This window comes from Anguilla rostrata, chromosome 1, assembly GCF_018555375.3.
Source record: "Anguilla rostrata isolate EN2019 chromosome 1, ASM1855537v3, whole genome shotgun sequence".
Classification (NCBI taxonomy): Eukaryota; Metazoa; Chordata; class Actinopteri; order Anguilliformes; family Anguillidae; genus Anguilla; species Anguilla rostrata.
The window spans coordinates 54,938,852-54,953,821 of record NC_057933.1 but is presented as its reverse complement, the minus strand read 5'-3'; the positions used below and the strand labels follow the sequence as shown (position 1 = coordinate 54,953,821).

The window sequence follows — 14,970 nt, the reverse complement described above, 5'->3', positions numbered from 1 at the left end:
AACAGAAATGACACAAGCCTGATATGTAGTTATGCAGTTTGGATTTCTTACAGTCATATTTGAACAGTGACAAAATATTGTTAATCCGTGGAAGTCATTGCATTGACTATGGTTTATTAACTTTATGTGCAATTTTATTTTAATGAATGGATGTTTGAGAAGGGAAGTACTGTACTGGGAATACAGGAAAAACTGTGTCACATTGAAAAATGAAATGATCGTACAAACAGGCAGTATATTTTTTCATTTGTATATATGAAACTTTATTCTGCTACAGCTTTTTAGTAAGTTTTTGAGCAAGCATGGTAAGTGTGTACTTCATAAGAAAAATGGTTCAGATGAAAACAGTAAACATTAAATGGCAGTATGTACTTTAGAAGCAAGTCTTGCTACAATGTTCAGGACTTAATGGTGTCCATAATACCATGATTGACAATTACAACATTAAAAACATTAGTATGCCCTACCCCCTATGTCTATCAAGTAGGCACACCAGACAGCCGAATATGAAACGATGTACTGTCACTGTGCCAGCAGTTACTAACATTAATTTACACAACTGAAAAATAGCTGAAAAACATCTTGACACATAGCTCATGTAGCGACCTGACACCCTTGATAAACCTGACCAAAAAAGGCTGTATAAAATAAAAGTTTAAAAAAAGCTATTACTGTACACCTCAAAAAAAGCGAAAATTATGTATATTTTAGAGAAAAGGGTTTCTGTTGTTTTTAATAACTATTTCCCACAAAGTAGATGTCAAACTGGAAAAGGAAGACCTTTCTGCATTGATCCCAAGTATCTCAAAATCAACCAAGAAATGGGACAATGAAATGACCACAAAATTACTGTTTTGCAATGCCATCTAAGTCTTCAGACTTGAACCACTCAAAAATTTGCGAATTGAAGAGGCTAATCCACAAGCACAGACCAAAGGATCTTCAAAGATTCTGTTCGGTAGCCTCCGCTGGCTTCCTATATCAACTTGAGTCAAATTCAAAACCTTGGTCCTCGATTAGTGGACCATAATATCTTCAACACTTCATCAGACCCCATTGCACCAACCAGACCTCTCCATTCTGCTACCAATGGCAGAATGAGCTTCACACAACACAGTCATCATAACCCATTTCAGGCTGCACCATGGTTCCCTTGACCCCCTCTTCAGCTGTCCTTTCTTTTGAATTTCTTTTGAGATAATGTTGTTGGTGTAGCTGTTTGCAAAGATAGGCTATCTGTCTAATGGTACTTACTTTTGTTACTATACTGTAAAATGTTAGCATTACTGTATTTATTCATTATCTTTGGGCCTTGGTGATAATGCTATTGTATTATTAAGACTGACACTGATGTTATTCAGTTCCGTAAGTCACTTTGGATAAGAGCATCTAAGTAATTGTAATTTATTTTAATAAATGGAAAAATATCACAAATATAAAACCCTAGAAGATGGCTTGGTAATTCCACCCTTGCGAAGGAAGAGTACACCATTTTTTTTGATGTTTTGAAAACAGGGATGCCATTAATTATGCCGCCAATCTTTTTGTGAAACGACTGCATTAGTATAAATGGATTCTATTTTTACATTTGTCTCTTTTGTGTTCTTTAGTTCAATACAGCTTTTTTTTGTTCTTTATCTTTATCAAGGCCAAGGGTACCACAAATTCTGGACCTGACCGTATGGTGCAGAATGTCTAGACATACCACTTTAGCACATGCTCTGTATTCTGCGGGTCTTTTACACTTAAAATTAAAATCGCTACATTTTAGCGTCTTACCAATAACTTCCCTGTGTACATGAGATAATGACGCAGGAACGCTAATCTCCACTGATGGTCTTTCGTCCAGCACTGACAGGTCTGAGGCTGACAGATAGCTATGAAGCCTTTTCTATTTACAAGTAATATTTAATCACACAGTGGTTTCCTTGAACTGTGTGTCAGTAGTTAAATAAAGATACCGGTTCAAAACTGTAGGTGACGAAAAGTGATTAGCTGTGTGTACAAGCACTCATTAGCATTGCAGATAGCACACTGTTGTCCGCTGATGAAGGCCACACAGAAAAGTACCCTGGTGTGAGGAGTTCAGCTGATGATGTGATGGGCACTTTCGGGGCAGGACACGCTGTCCAGGATGATTGGAGGCTCGCAGAGCAGCAGGTCATCGTCTCCCAGTGTGGAGCTGTGCTCCGAGTTCACAAAGTTCGGGATGTTGAAGTGCGCCAGGAAGTTGGCCTCCCTGTCTGTCCTTTGGCTTGCCGGCGCGCCGTGGAGATCGAGGCTAGGGGCCTGTCCAGCCCTAGCCCCGCCCCCACCCCTGCCCTTCACCCCGCCACCGCCCCCAGCCCGCTCTTCCTCGTTGATGTAACAGTGGAAAAGGGAGCGGGACTCGTCCAGCAGGGGTCGAGAGCACGCCTTCTTGCCTGTGTCCTGATCGTGGCCGATGTCCACCGCACAGCTGGCCGAACGAGCTCGCTTCTCACACTGCTCTGTGTTCCTGCGTTAAGGCGGGGGAAGAAAGGGATGTGATATAAATCAGCTTGCTAGACTCCATAAGCAAGGTTTCTGCAGTTTAGTGGAAAGCAATAGGTGGAGGTTCTATAGGAAATTAGAAAAATGTGAGGGATTTACCATATAGATGAGAATTACATTTTGAATACTCGAAAGGACGGAATTCTGCTGAGCAGGAGAGTGAAGCTGGGGACTGTACCAGAGCAGACTACAGATGAGGGCGCTAAAGGTCAGTGGAGGGATAGATGACGACTCCACAGAGTTCTCAAAAATCATTTGTGAGAGCCTGACTACAGCTCGCTGCTCTTGTTATCTCTTCACCTCTTCACAGTTCATTTTAAAAATCATTAAGGAAAAAATTTTGAAGTTGCTTATTCCTTTCATAGTGGCATTGATTCTGCTTCACAACAGAGAGAAGTCAAGGTGTTGCTGAATTTAGAACCTGCTGCCTCTATTAGAAGTCATCATCCCTGTGACATTTACATCAGGCGACTGGTGTAATCTCCAGCTGCAATTTTGCATTTATAGCACATGGCCTTCAGTCAGGACGCATAAATGGCAGGCAGTTCAGGGTTACTTATGTGTCTGAGGCCTATTAGCACCAATGTGAATAAAGCATTCAGAAATGACAAGTTGCTCTGGCCAGCAGGGCACTGTTGAAGAGATGACTAACTATACCAGGGGTTTCCAAACCTTTTCATGTGTGTGCGTGTGTGTGTGTGTGTGTGTGTGTGCGTGTGTGCTTTAAGTCTATATTTAAAAGGTCTTTCAAATGATCCGACTTGTCTTTGGTGATAACATAGCTCCAGCAGACTAAGTCTAAGTAAAATATAAAACCTAATTTTGTGCTTAGTATTTCTTCTATAAATGAATGAAACACACAAGTCCATGGAATGAAATGCACTCACCCATTCCACGGGACTAATCCACAGTGATTACATTCACAGTTCCGAGGAGGCTGCACGGCAAGCCAACATCTGAAATTGTTTTTTTTTTCAACCGTTCATGCCAGCTGAGGAGCCGCGCGTCTGTTTAAGCACTATGTTCTGAAACAGCCAGGCCCACGGGCCCTTGGGGCTTCGCAGTCATTTCCGGAAAAGGTTGCTTTCACAAAAAGCGCTAATGAGAAATTTGGATGTGATTGCATGTCACCGAGCTTGCAAAGGACAATGGCTACGGCACAAAAGGGGAAAACTGAAGTAACCAACAATATAAATCCAATGGTATTTCCTGCTGAAGGAGCTATCAGTTGGCTACCTCAAGGGGTGTGATTATGAAGAGAATTAGAAAATAAAATCTGGAGAACAGAATTAACTCAGTATCACAGAGGGCCAGGAATGCTTTATAGAGACTTTGTTGGAATATTTCACTTTTTTACGCAAGGCTTTAATTGAGAGTATCAGTTTATCAGACCAGGTTGAAAATCCCATCAATAAAGTGCATTAAGCCATTGAAAAATATATTTGGAGACCCAACACAAAGTGGATGAGCACTATAGGCTATAAGACCTTTACTATCGATAAATAAATTCACAGAGACCATCTGGTGTACACATCACATGCTCCACTCATCATCAAGTGCTTTTATTATCTATTATACAGGTCATCTGCCCCTTTGAAATAGGAGGAGTAGAGCCTATCTTTTCCTTTTACTACCTCATTTTAGAATCTATTTAGAGAGCATGGGATATATATTATGTTTGATTCGTCATCCTCATCCTCTGTTGTACTTACAGGACCAAATATGATATCTGACATTTATGATATTTGATATGATATTTGTCATCCAAGACACTTGTATTATGTAAAAAAATAATAATTAAATACTTTTACTTTTTTTCTCAGTGGTCACTAGTAAGGTATCTAGTTTATAGATTAAGGCTTTCAAGAGAGAGATGGTATAATTTGATATGGAAAAATTGTTAATGGCCCGTACAAGATTACACAAGAATGCTGCCTGTTTTTCTGTCAGTCTCCCCTCCACAGGCTTCAAAGGGAATGTCCTTAGGCAATTATACCACACTGAGGCCATTATCTATGCATAGAAATCCAGCATATCATGGAGTCTCCTCTCCTGAGAAGTTTAATTACCTCTGAAGTGACATCGGAACACAAAGCTGTTTATGGGGTGTCAGGGCCACGCATGGCCACGCCATGCATCAAGTGCCACAGAACACTACAAGCATAAAGGTTCCCTTCATAAATTTAAGTTTGAATGCAATTCTGTGATAATCAATTGAAAACATCAATTGAAAGTTCAATTGTCTATGCAGATAATGGTTGTTGAGGCCTACCAGTGTGGAATTTACATTGTTTTATAAGAAGCACCAGTTTCAAGCGAGGGGCAGCGTGGTAAGAATGGCCTCGTTACGATAATATCATGGCGAGCTAGAATCTGGTGAGGCTCAAACCCAGGTCTCCCTGGTGAGTGGCGTCCGCACTAACCACTGTGCTAAAAATGGATTTACTTTTAGCAGAGCAGTTAAACAGCCCCACTCACTACAACACTTTTCCCAAAGAAAGAGATTGCATCACTGGCTAGATTTAATGATAATTGACTCTAGCCATCACACCTGTTGTTAAAAGCAAGAGTATTGAATAGCCGTGCTGAAATATTCATGTTTGGTCTCATTAAAAAGAGGCTCAAACCATGAATATTTTGGTAATAATATGGTCCTCCTGATTTGACACTCATTACATTTTTTCTGTGCTAATTTGGGATGATGCTCTATGTACATATGTAGTGTTATAGTACAAGTATCGGTTTACTCTGAACTGTTCTGGAGAGGGTGAGATGATTGACAGGCAAGTGGCAACTCACTCTTGATGCGGAGCTCCAGTCTTTGTTAGCAGAGTGAGAACAAAGAACATGAAGATGACGAACACTGCCAGGCCAACCCAGAACCCGATCACGATCGAATCTGTAACACAAAAATAACAAAAAGTCCCTCCACCTCTGGTAAACAAGAACAGAAGCACAGCTCAGACAGGATGTGTCTTGTTATGAGTATCCCTCTACATGCAATCCCACAGAAAAGCACCCATTGACTGAATTTTCAAAACCTATGCCAGGCAATTTAAAAGAACCAGATAGACACTGACCCCACTGTGCCCCCCCTCCTCCCCATTTCTGTACCCCTTCAAAAGTGAACTTAAAATGTACGACATGGCATTCGAGGATTGACAGGAGTGCTGCGTGGGAGGAATAAGCCTCTTTATCCTGAGCCCTGGGGCCACCACAGCACGTCATCCAACCCCACAGCGGGTGGGCTGCCCCCTGCTGTCACTCTTTTGCCCCTTAAACCAGGGGTATACCTGTACTTCACAGAGTCTACCCCTGGCTTAAGGGATGTACTCGGTGAAGTATAAAGAGGAACATTCAGTCGAAATCGAACCACAGCCAAGCGCGGCACTGAATACAAACGAGTGTGTGTCGTGATTTCAAACTATTTGTTCCATGACACTCCACTGCAGTGGGGGAGGGGGGGTGGGGGGGAGCGCAGATTCAGATTCTCAGGTTGAAAAACCATGGGAAACAAGAAAGTGACAACGTTCGCCAAACACAAAACAGCAACAGCTGTGGTAAAGGAGCAGAAACTTTGACAGATGGGCATTTTGACTATTTTAAAGTCGACTATTTTAAAGTTCATTTGGTGCTGCAAAAAAAGAAAATAAGAAAGAGAACATGGTGTTTGCCCACTCAGTCAGATGAGGACACAGGATGCCAAAACATGGGTGGCTGCATTATAATCATCTTTTTCATTGTCATCTTCATAATTGCCTTCACATGCAAGGTCCCACAAATGAGCAGCCTCTCAATTCTCAGAAAGTTTTAAAAAACCAACGAAGCTATTCATTGTGCTAATTGCTGAGTCATCTGTGAGCACCTGGTCATAGCATATGATCTATGGGCTGCCCGTGGATGTGGAACAGCCAGTGTGTTACCCGCCCTTTAGTTCCAACTCGTCTGAACAGTGACTCATTTCCCCCAAGCCCTGCCCTCATTTATCCAGGTATGCTGAACGGTGAACTGACTCTGTGTCTGTTGGCCGTGTGGTTCATACTTTACACATAGGGTTTTCAGGTTTTCAATTTCTGAGTTTCATTTTCTAATGCGCCAGGGAATCCGGTTCCCTAAATATGTGTCCCTTTTTTTTGTTCACTTGTTTGCATTAAACATGCCGAAGCACAAGTCTGAGTATTCCTACAGGTGCTGCTGCAGCCTCCTCCTGCTCAGCCCACAGACACATTCATATTTTCCATCTATCTCTCCCTCCCTCTCTCTCCTGACTGCCAAGGTGGAACTAAAAATGGAATATCTCCACAGTGAACTCTCCTGTACAGCACATGCACTATACCTGAGCCATCACAGCACTTTAGGATGTGCACATTAAGATACAGCTCAAGCACACATTTAGGAATGATACTGCAGCTGTGCTGCAGAGTCATTTTTGAGAGAAAAGAAATCCAGCTCATAATTCTTTTTTTCACTGTTTCTTTATCAACTCGAGAGTAATCAATGTCCCCTGCAAACAATCCATTATGCATTCAAATGGAGAGAACTGTTGCAAACTATTGTGCATGCCAGAAGCAGAGTACCAAATCTGAAGGGATAATTTCAATTTCAATACTTTCATCACATGCTCAAAAAAGTAAAATTTTAATTTGACAACTATGTTACCAATTATTCTAATTATTTAAATATTCACTTTCTGCAAGCTAATTTTTTCTGACCTAGCAGGCTATTAATAGATATATATGCTGCTAGCTTCAAATTGTCTTACAAGTGAACTAACAAACTACAGAAAGACATAAACAATGCCTCTGTCCAACAGTGTAAAAACACTAAAGGAAGTGAATCAAACCGTTGTGGCTGGCGGTAAATATCTTCTCCTGGCTCCTGGCTTTTTCAATGAGGGACGTGGTGGCACTGAGGCAACAATAACTATTTGACTCTGAGCCAGTTTATTTACTCATTATTAATGTATTTACTTTTATTTATTTATCGGTTTATATATCTATATATTTTCTTGGAGGATAGAAGAAAGAGGGCCAAGGAGGAGATGTGGAAACAGTTAATTCTTTGTAGTGTGGACAAAATTGTATGGTCAATATTCCATCCATTATACTCGCTTATTCCAGGTCAGGGTCACAGGACGTGCTGGAGCCTATCCCAACATGTATTGGGTGAGAGGCAGGAATACACCATGGACAGTTTGCCAGTCCATCGCAGGGCACACACACCATTCACTCACATTCATGATTTAGGGGGGTGACATGCACCCCCCTAAATCTCCACCTAAATCTACGCCTGTTATTACAAGCTGAGCTTCTGTCAGTCATTACGTAGAACATAACGACTCCTTGGGTCTCTGTCAGCAAGGGGATCCAAGCAAGAAAAAATCATGCAAACCTTTTATGTGAGGTCCAATGAACCCAGTGTGGTTCTAGAAACTGACTGTAAACACGGACCAAAACAGAGAAGAGATGACTGCAATTCCCAAAGCTGTGGACCTTTCTCACAACAGGACCATAGCTTGACCATTGACCAGGAACACACCAGAGAAGACCATTAGGGTATGCGTGTCGTCAAGGAGACCTGGAGGAGCTGGAGCTAAGGCAGAAATGACTCATTTGTGGGTCTGGGGCTGTATGGCCATAATCATCGGATCCTCAGCAGATAAGAAAATGTTTAATAAATAAAATTTAGTGTTAATGAAGAGATTTTGAAGGAAAAAAAACATTACTTTGAAGTGTTTTTTATAATTTTTTTCTTCTGAATATAATTAAATTCTAGTACTTTCGATATTATTCTGAATGGAACACCATATTAAGTATTCGAAGCTCATTCGGCAGTACTGAAAAACCTTGCCGCATATTTACATTTTCCTACACCATACTGTGTGGAAAAAACCCAACTGTGACTTTTGATTTGGAAAGGCTGAACGCGTGCAAAACTGGACGCATCGGTGGAATGCAATACGCGAGTGCTGACACGAGAAACTATCTGCTAATAAAGACCAGCAGCCCTATGACAGCAACCAAGGGGGACAACATGATGTAGCCTACTACCATGCAGTGCTATCTACAATGTAATGTATTCCTCTACATAAACTATGTTAAGAAAGTAAAATTGCAACTCACATCTGTGCGCTTTGAGTCCCTCGAAAGACACCGGTTCATCGTCGTCGTAGTACTCATATTCCCAAATGTAGGCAGGACCACGAGTTTTATTGGGGTTGTGGAACTCGGACATCTCCAAATGGCTGTTTAGTATTCAAGTTAACTGAAGGGGGAAATTATCTATTGTTAAAACATTTTAAAACAAGATTTGCACATGACAAGATTCCTGCAGCATGTCATCCATCTATCTTTGGGCGCAATTATAAGGCGCTTCCGAAAACAGCCTGTAGCAATAAGAATTACCATTCACTTGATAGGCTACTTACAGGCATCCGATTCTTCAGAAGCGTCAACATATTTTAATCCAAAACGTTATTAATGACAGAATGTGGAGGGAAAACCAGAGAGGAAACAACCCTATTCCCAGATTCAAGACGGAGCTCTTTTTGGTCCGCGAGTCTCTGCGCGATTGGCACAAAAATGCTCTGTAGTTATGGGTCCGTTACCATTATCCCGTAGACCTCACGCAGCTGCAGTACGTGCTTGGCACTGACTCGTCAGCGTGTCAACAGATGCAGTAAGGGGTGGGGTTCTCTCTAAACAGCCTAATACCTTGAAGCTGGTAGTGACGCACACGATTGCACTAGGATTATGAAAAAAGGACAGTTACAAACACACAATAACAAAGGAGCACCTTCTTCGAATAGAGAAATACGTTCTCAAACCAAATATTTAACAAAGTTTGTATAAAATATTTATCAGTCAGCTAATAATATATATCAGCCTGCAAATATTCAACTTCATATGTATCCCTGTCTTCCTACTGATTTTCTTTGTCCATAAACAGAACCTTCTAATTAAGCGAATATTTGGCGACTGACAAACTTGAAACACCAATAGGTAACGTAACGAATGTTTATTTATTAAAGAGAAAGTGCCTCTGCTACTATCTGGTTCAACGTGTTGATCGCGCTCTGATAGCGAGGAAAACTTTGAGGAAATACAGCACGTGTGGTATCAGAATTGAATAATTCAAACGGTAAACACGCACACTTAGACAGACCCAGTTTATCATTAACTGTTTAATAATCACCGCTGCAGATTTTCCCCGCGCTGTACTTAACTGTCGACCCTGTTGTCAGTGAATCGACAACCTTCAATCATTAGCGCTTAATCGTGTGATTTTAAACCATGTCTGCCTCAGCCCCTGTCTGAATACTCATTCTTAATGATTGGATTATGTCCAATCGGATGGTGATATCATTTCCTCTGTACACCCTGGAGCTTGGTAGAGTTAGCCTATGTAACCTACCTATTGTGAAGGTCAATGCAGAAACGAATGTGTTTCTTTTCTTGGTTTTGAAGGAAAGACAAATTAATTAAGGGTGCTGTATGGGATGCGGTGTGGTTTCTGCTGAATGAATATTTCTTTATAATTACTTTCAGATATGAAAAGCTGTTTCCTTTTCAAAGGTTTTCCATGCGCATGAACTAGTTTCTCTTAGATGAGCTGTCTACATGATAGAAACTGGGATAAAAAACGAAAGTGCAGGTCTATCCCATTCGATAACTGAGTCATAGCGTTATACACTCTCCATATTGATATAACCTTATCATACTGAGCACATCGTAGAGCACGTGTCGTTGATGAACAGTGCTGCATGTTGCCTTCCAGATTTGAAAGAGGTGCACTGTAAAAGAAAAAACTGTATTTTTATGGAAAAATATTTGCAAAAATGTACAGAATTTCAGTTGTTTTTGTTTTAAAAACAAATGTAAAATAAAGGCAATACCTCATAAAAGTCATCTCAAAAAACAACAGGATTTATTCAGCTAAAAAACTGGATTTAAACATTTTATTCCTTCATTAAATGTTTTTTTTTCTTTATTGGCAACATTTCTGCCATTTTTAGGGGATTTTTTTCGAAATGAAGAGGAAAAATTAAATATCTACATTATTAATTCATATTCATATCATCTGACACCATTAATATCAAGATACAACTGACTCATCCAAATCAGCAGGCCATTTGGCAATGAATAATTGTTTAAAAAACATAAAATGTCACAACAAACCTACATAATTTGCTAAATAAGGTGCATATACTATTTATTTAATTATGATACCTTCACATGTTAGTCATTCTGATACAAGAGAATGAATCTAAATTCAAGAGACCTTTATCACTTTACAAGTTGGCAACATTTTTTACTGTGATATGCATTTTTTTAAACTAGAATGCATGAGTGAGCAAGGCTATCGCCCCATTGCACTTCTCTGTAGTAATTTCTAAGCGGACATGACATATGACACTGGCTCATCTGCAGCCTATACCTCTGACATGAATGAGTAGCAACAGGAACAGAAATGAGACATTCAGATCACTCAGATCTTAATTACTGCTCGGGAACCCAAGAAGGAAATGATTTTACTCTGCTCGCGCTCCAGCTCCACGTTGCTGAGACTTGACTGCAGAGAAAAAGGAACAGCCATGGGTTGTGTGTGTGTGTGTGTGTGGGGTGGGGGTGGGGGGGGGGGGTGGGAGGACATCACAGGGGCTGTAACTTCAAGAGCGACATCATCCTGCTTCTGTCAAAATGACATTCACATGAAGACTGTCACAGGAAGTGTTTATGTGAAGTTCCAGCCTCTTTGATGTCCCCTCCGACGACCCACAAGCTGTTCCCAGAAGATGTTATTAGAGTTTTAGATGAAGACTCAGAAGAGAATGACAACAACGTGTTTATCTCAGCCTGTTAATGTGTTTTTTCTGCAGGCAAAAAAAAACACCATGTACCTTCACCTTCTCTTGTTGGCTTGTTTCCAGCATCCTTTTATCTATCTATCATCTGCCCATTTTTTCTTTCAGTTTTTCCCTTTTTTATGTTCCCCATTGTTGTAAAAAAAAAATTTTTTTTTAAAACCCTGAAATTAAAGCTGACATTCTGCACTTTAACCTTATATTCATTCTTCTATTTCAAATCCAATGTGCTGGAAAACAATAACTGTCTCACTGTTCCAGTACTTTTGCATTTAGCTGTATGATCAGCCTTATTTTCCTCTGTGTTGAGTTATTATCTGCAGTTCCTCAGAAGTCTAAATTCAGTGGTGTCCCCTGGTCCTGTACTGCATCATTTGAAGGTCTCTCTGGAGAAATTACTGCTAACCATGGTGTTGAAGCTCAAATCAGATACTGTGTGTGGCTCAGGCAAGGAAGACGCTGTCCAAGGTAACAAGGCTGAGATTAGATGAACACTGTCCAAGGTGCTGAAGTCCAAATTAGATACAAATTGTTTCTCTGGTAAGACGGTGCACTTTATAAAATAGTTTTTTGCCTTGGCTCTTTTTATTCTAGCTTACATACTTCTCCTGTAAGTTCTGCTTTTTCCATATTAAGTGGGTAATATATTATTTTCTCAGTTCTCAGGTAATACAGCAAAAGAAATAATAAAAAATTAAAGGAAATAAATAGAAAATGCATTCATATTCACCCCAACCAACCTCATCCATAAAAATTGGCTGTCACTCAAATAATAATTTAAATCATAATCACCCATACAAGCAGCCAAATAAGAACGAAGGGTCTGATGTGAATAAATGTTTATCAATGGGGTCTCAAAATGATGTAACAAATTAAACAGAATGAAGGCAGATATGTATCCTTCTTTCAGAAACAACTCTTCTATCTCATATCAGCTAAACATGGTGCCTCAAAATTTTACATAGTGCTAATCAAATGGCATGTAGCATAGTGGTGCAGTGGCCTCTGAATGGGGCTTTTGTATGTTCGTATCTGTGTCCGTGAGGCTTTCCTCTGGGTACTCCAGTTTCCTCCCACAATCCAAAGACATGCAGGTTAGGTTAATTGGAGAGTCTGAAATTGCCTCTGGGTATGAGTGTGTGAGTTAATGGCGTTTGCACCCCGCAATAGCCTGGCAAACTGTCCAGGGTGTATCCCTGCCTCTCACACAATGCATGCTGGGATAGGCTCCAGCACCTCCTGTAACCCTGACCAGGAATAAGCAGGTTTAATGGATGGATGAATGGATAGATGGATAATCAAATGGTATATTTTGAGAATACAAAAGAATACAGAATAAAACGGAAGTTACAGTATAGTCTCTCAGAGTTTCCTTTTCACAAATGACTTGAAAGCGACTTGCCTTGAGGACAATTTAGTGCTCTGTTCTGTGCAATTCCATTTCATTACCTGTCTCTTCAAAACATTTATAAAGTTGGTACAGGTTGGTATATTATGATTATCAAAGCATAAACATGGTAGAACAACAAGCATGCAGCCCAGTCATATTTGACTTTGATAATGAATAATCCAGGCCTGTTCAGTATGGAGACATCCTGTGACTTCTGCTCTGACATTCTGGCAGCCCTCATATTCGCAGCACTTTGTGTCTCTTCAGTCATCCCAGAGCTTTTAAACTGAACACCTCCCTAATTAAAATGCAATCAATGCTTTCACAGTCTCTTACATGGATCAACAAAGCAAGATCTACTTGGTGCTGTACTAGGAGTAATTATCCAACAGGCTGAAATGAATGTGCACGTTTTCGCAACATTTTCTTCCATTATAACTTCACCTTGCTTTGCACCAATAAAAACTGTAATCAAAGAAGACTGTAGCTTTCAACAGTTTGAAGAATAGAGTTTGTGAAAAACTGTAATTAAGACTGCAGTGCGTGTAAGGGCTGAGCTTTGCCCAGTTTACCCTTTCCCAGTTTGAAACATAAGAATTCAAAGCAGCATCCAGTTCTCACCAGACCTGCAGACCACTTATCAGGTGGTGGCTATTCACAAAGATCAATGCCATAATTACAGAGAGACTTCAGCCATTACACTAGAACAAAGTACAGGCTGGTATGGCTGTTTATAGAATGCAGGCCAGCCAATATACAGTACACTCTCAGAAAACAATGGTCCTTCGGCTTGTCTTCATAGGGAAACCATTTTAGGTATTTATGGAATTCTCTGTGGTAGGTGTTTACAGTGTGAAAGTTCCCAGATTGAACCATTTTGTCCAGCAAATAACACTTTAACTAGATAGAGTTCAAGATAGCCTCATTGGAAACACAGAAGAAGCTTTTGGAACTCTTTCTTCTTTAGTCTGAGTTGCATGACTGCTAAGCACAAATCCAAATAGAAAACCTTTTTTGGTAAATTAATCGCAAAGCAACTTCACAAGTCACCTTAAAATGTCAGGCCATGGTGTGATTTTTTTCACTCGAGTTTTGAGTGCACACTGCTGTGAGGTAATGTCATTACAGGGTGGAAATCGATGCGGTTCACTGTGGGACACTTACAACGGACGTGAGCCTGAAAAAATTAAGATGATTTTCTTGAAAAAAAGAAATCTTACCTGGGAACAGAGCACTGCCAGCATTATATTCACTCACGAGACCAAAGGCTTTTGGTAAAATATTTGCTAAAATTTTCCCATGATCCCATGAATTAAAATGGCAAAAACTGGCCAGTCTGCAGAGGTGTCAAATCCAGTACAACATAGCAGATACCCATGTCCCCCTCCCCTTTCACAGCTCTATGAAAGGACACATTGGTTCCAATTTTCCAGCTTGATGATAGCATATGACATGAACTTGGAACCTCTGTAAGGACGTTATAGCTTCGCTCCTCAGTGAAGTGCTGAACTGGAATTGCTTTAGTGAAATATATCCATCAGTATAAAAGGGCAAATGCATTTGTTGAATGAAGTGGGTTCTGTGGTCTGCCAAAAATAACAATAATAATTATAATAATTAACAGCAGCCACAATGGTCCACAATGGAAAGAGAGCCAGAAGTTCTGGTTGTGCATTGTTTTTCCAAAATTGTAATGAATGTAAATGAAGTTGTTTGAGCTATCTTGTCAAACTGAGATTCAAAGCACTTTTGTAAGTTGCTCTGGATAACAGCATCTGACAAATTAAGTAAATGTAAACTGTAAATATTACGGGTTTAAAAAAAATAATTTTGGTGTAGTATTGTACTGTGGAAAGTATCTGTCCAGTGGAATGTGAACTTTGATTCCTGTATTTACCACTGCACAAACAAACCAATTGCAGCACGTTCACCTGTGTGAGATCTTTCCGGAGAAGGTACAAGATGAATCATTTGATATGGAGGATGATGGATTCTCCCTGGAGAGCAGCTCTGTGATTTCTTTAGAGGGGTCCATGCTGTCATGCAGCTTAAGCCAAAGTTTGAGAAAAGCCTGCTGCATCCCACTTCAGATGAGGGCGCACTCCTGGAGAACATTTTCTGTGCAAAAGTAAGAATCACATAAGTGAATTCTGAAATTGTGTTTTTTCAACTTTGGGGAAATTTT

General features: G+C 40.3%; 1 protein-coding gene across 1 annotated transcript; it reads right to left on the bottom strand.

Moving 5' to 3' along the window:
• Positions 1-202: 202 nt before the first annotated feature.
• mrap2a (melanocortin 2 receptor accessory protein 2a) lies at positions 203-9,197 on the bottom strand. Its single transcript, XM_064343217.1, has 4 exons — positions 8,960-9,197; positions 8,655-8,796; positions 5,332-5,431; positions 203-2,497 (listed from the first exon to the last, which is right to left on the bottom strand). Exons 2-4 carry the CDS (start codon positions 8,764-8,766, stop codon positions 2,086-2,088), a joined length of 624 nt encoding a protein of 207 aa, XP_064199287.1. The 5' UTR covers positions 8,767-8,796; positions 8,960-9,197; the 3' UTR covers positions 203-2,085.
• Positions 9,198-14,970: the final 5,773 nt, after the last annotated feature.

Coding starts and splice junctions, on each gene's coding strand:
- mrap2a (XM_064343217.1), bottom strand. CDS start 8,766: ATGTCCGAGTTCCACAACCCCAATAAAACTCGTGGTCCTGCCTACATT. Junction 5,432..8,654: donor GGGACTCAAAGCGCACAGAT/GTGAGTTGCAAT, acceptor TTTGTGTTACAG/ATTCGATCGTGATCGGGTTC. Junction 2,498..5,331: donor ACTGGAGCTCCGCATCAAGA/GTGAGTTGCCAC, acceptor GCCTTAACGCAG/GAACACAGAGCAGTGTGAGA.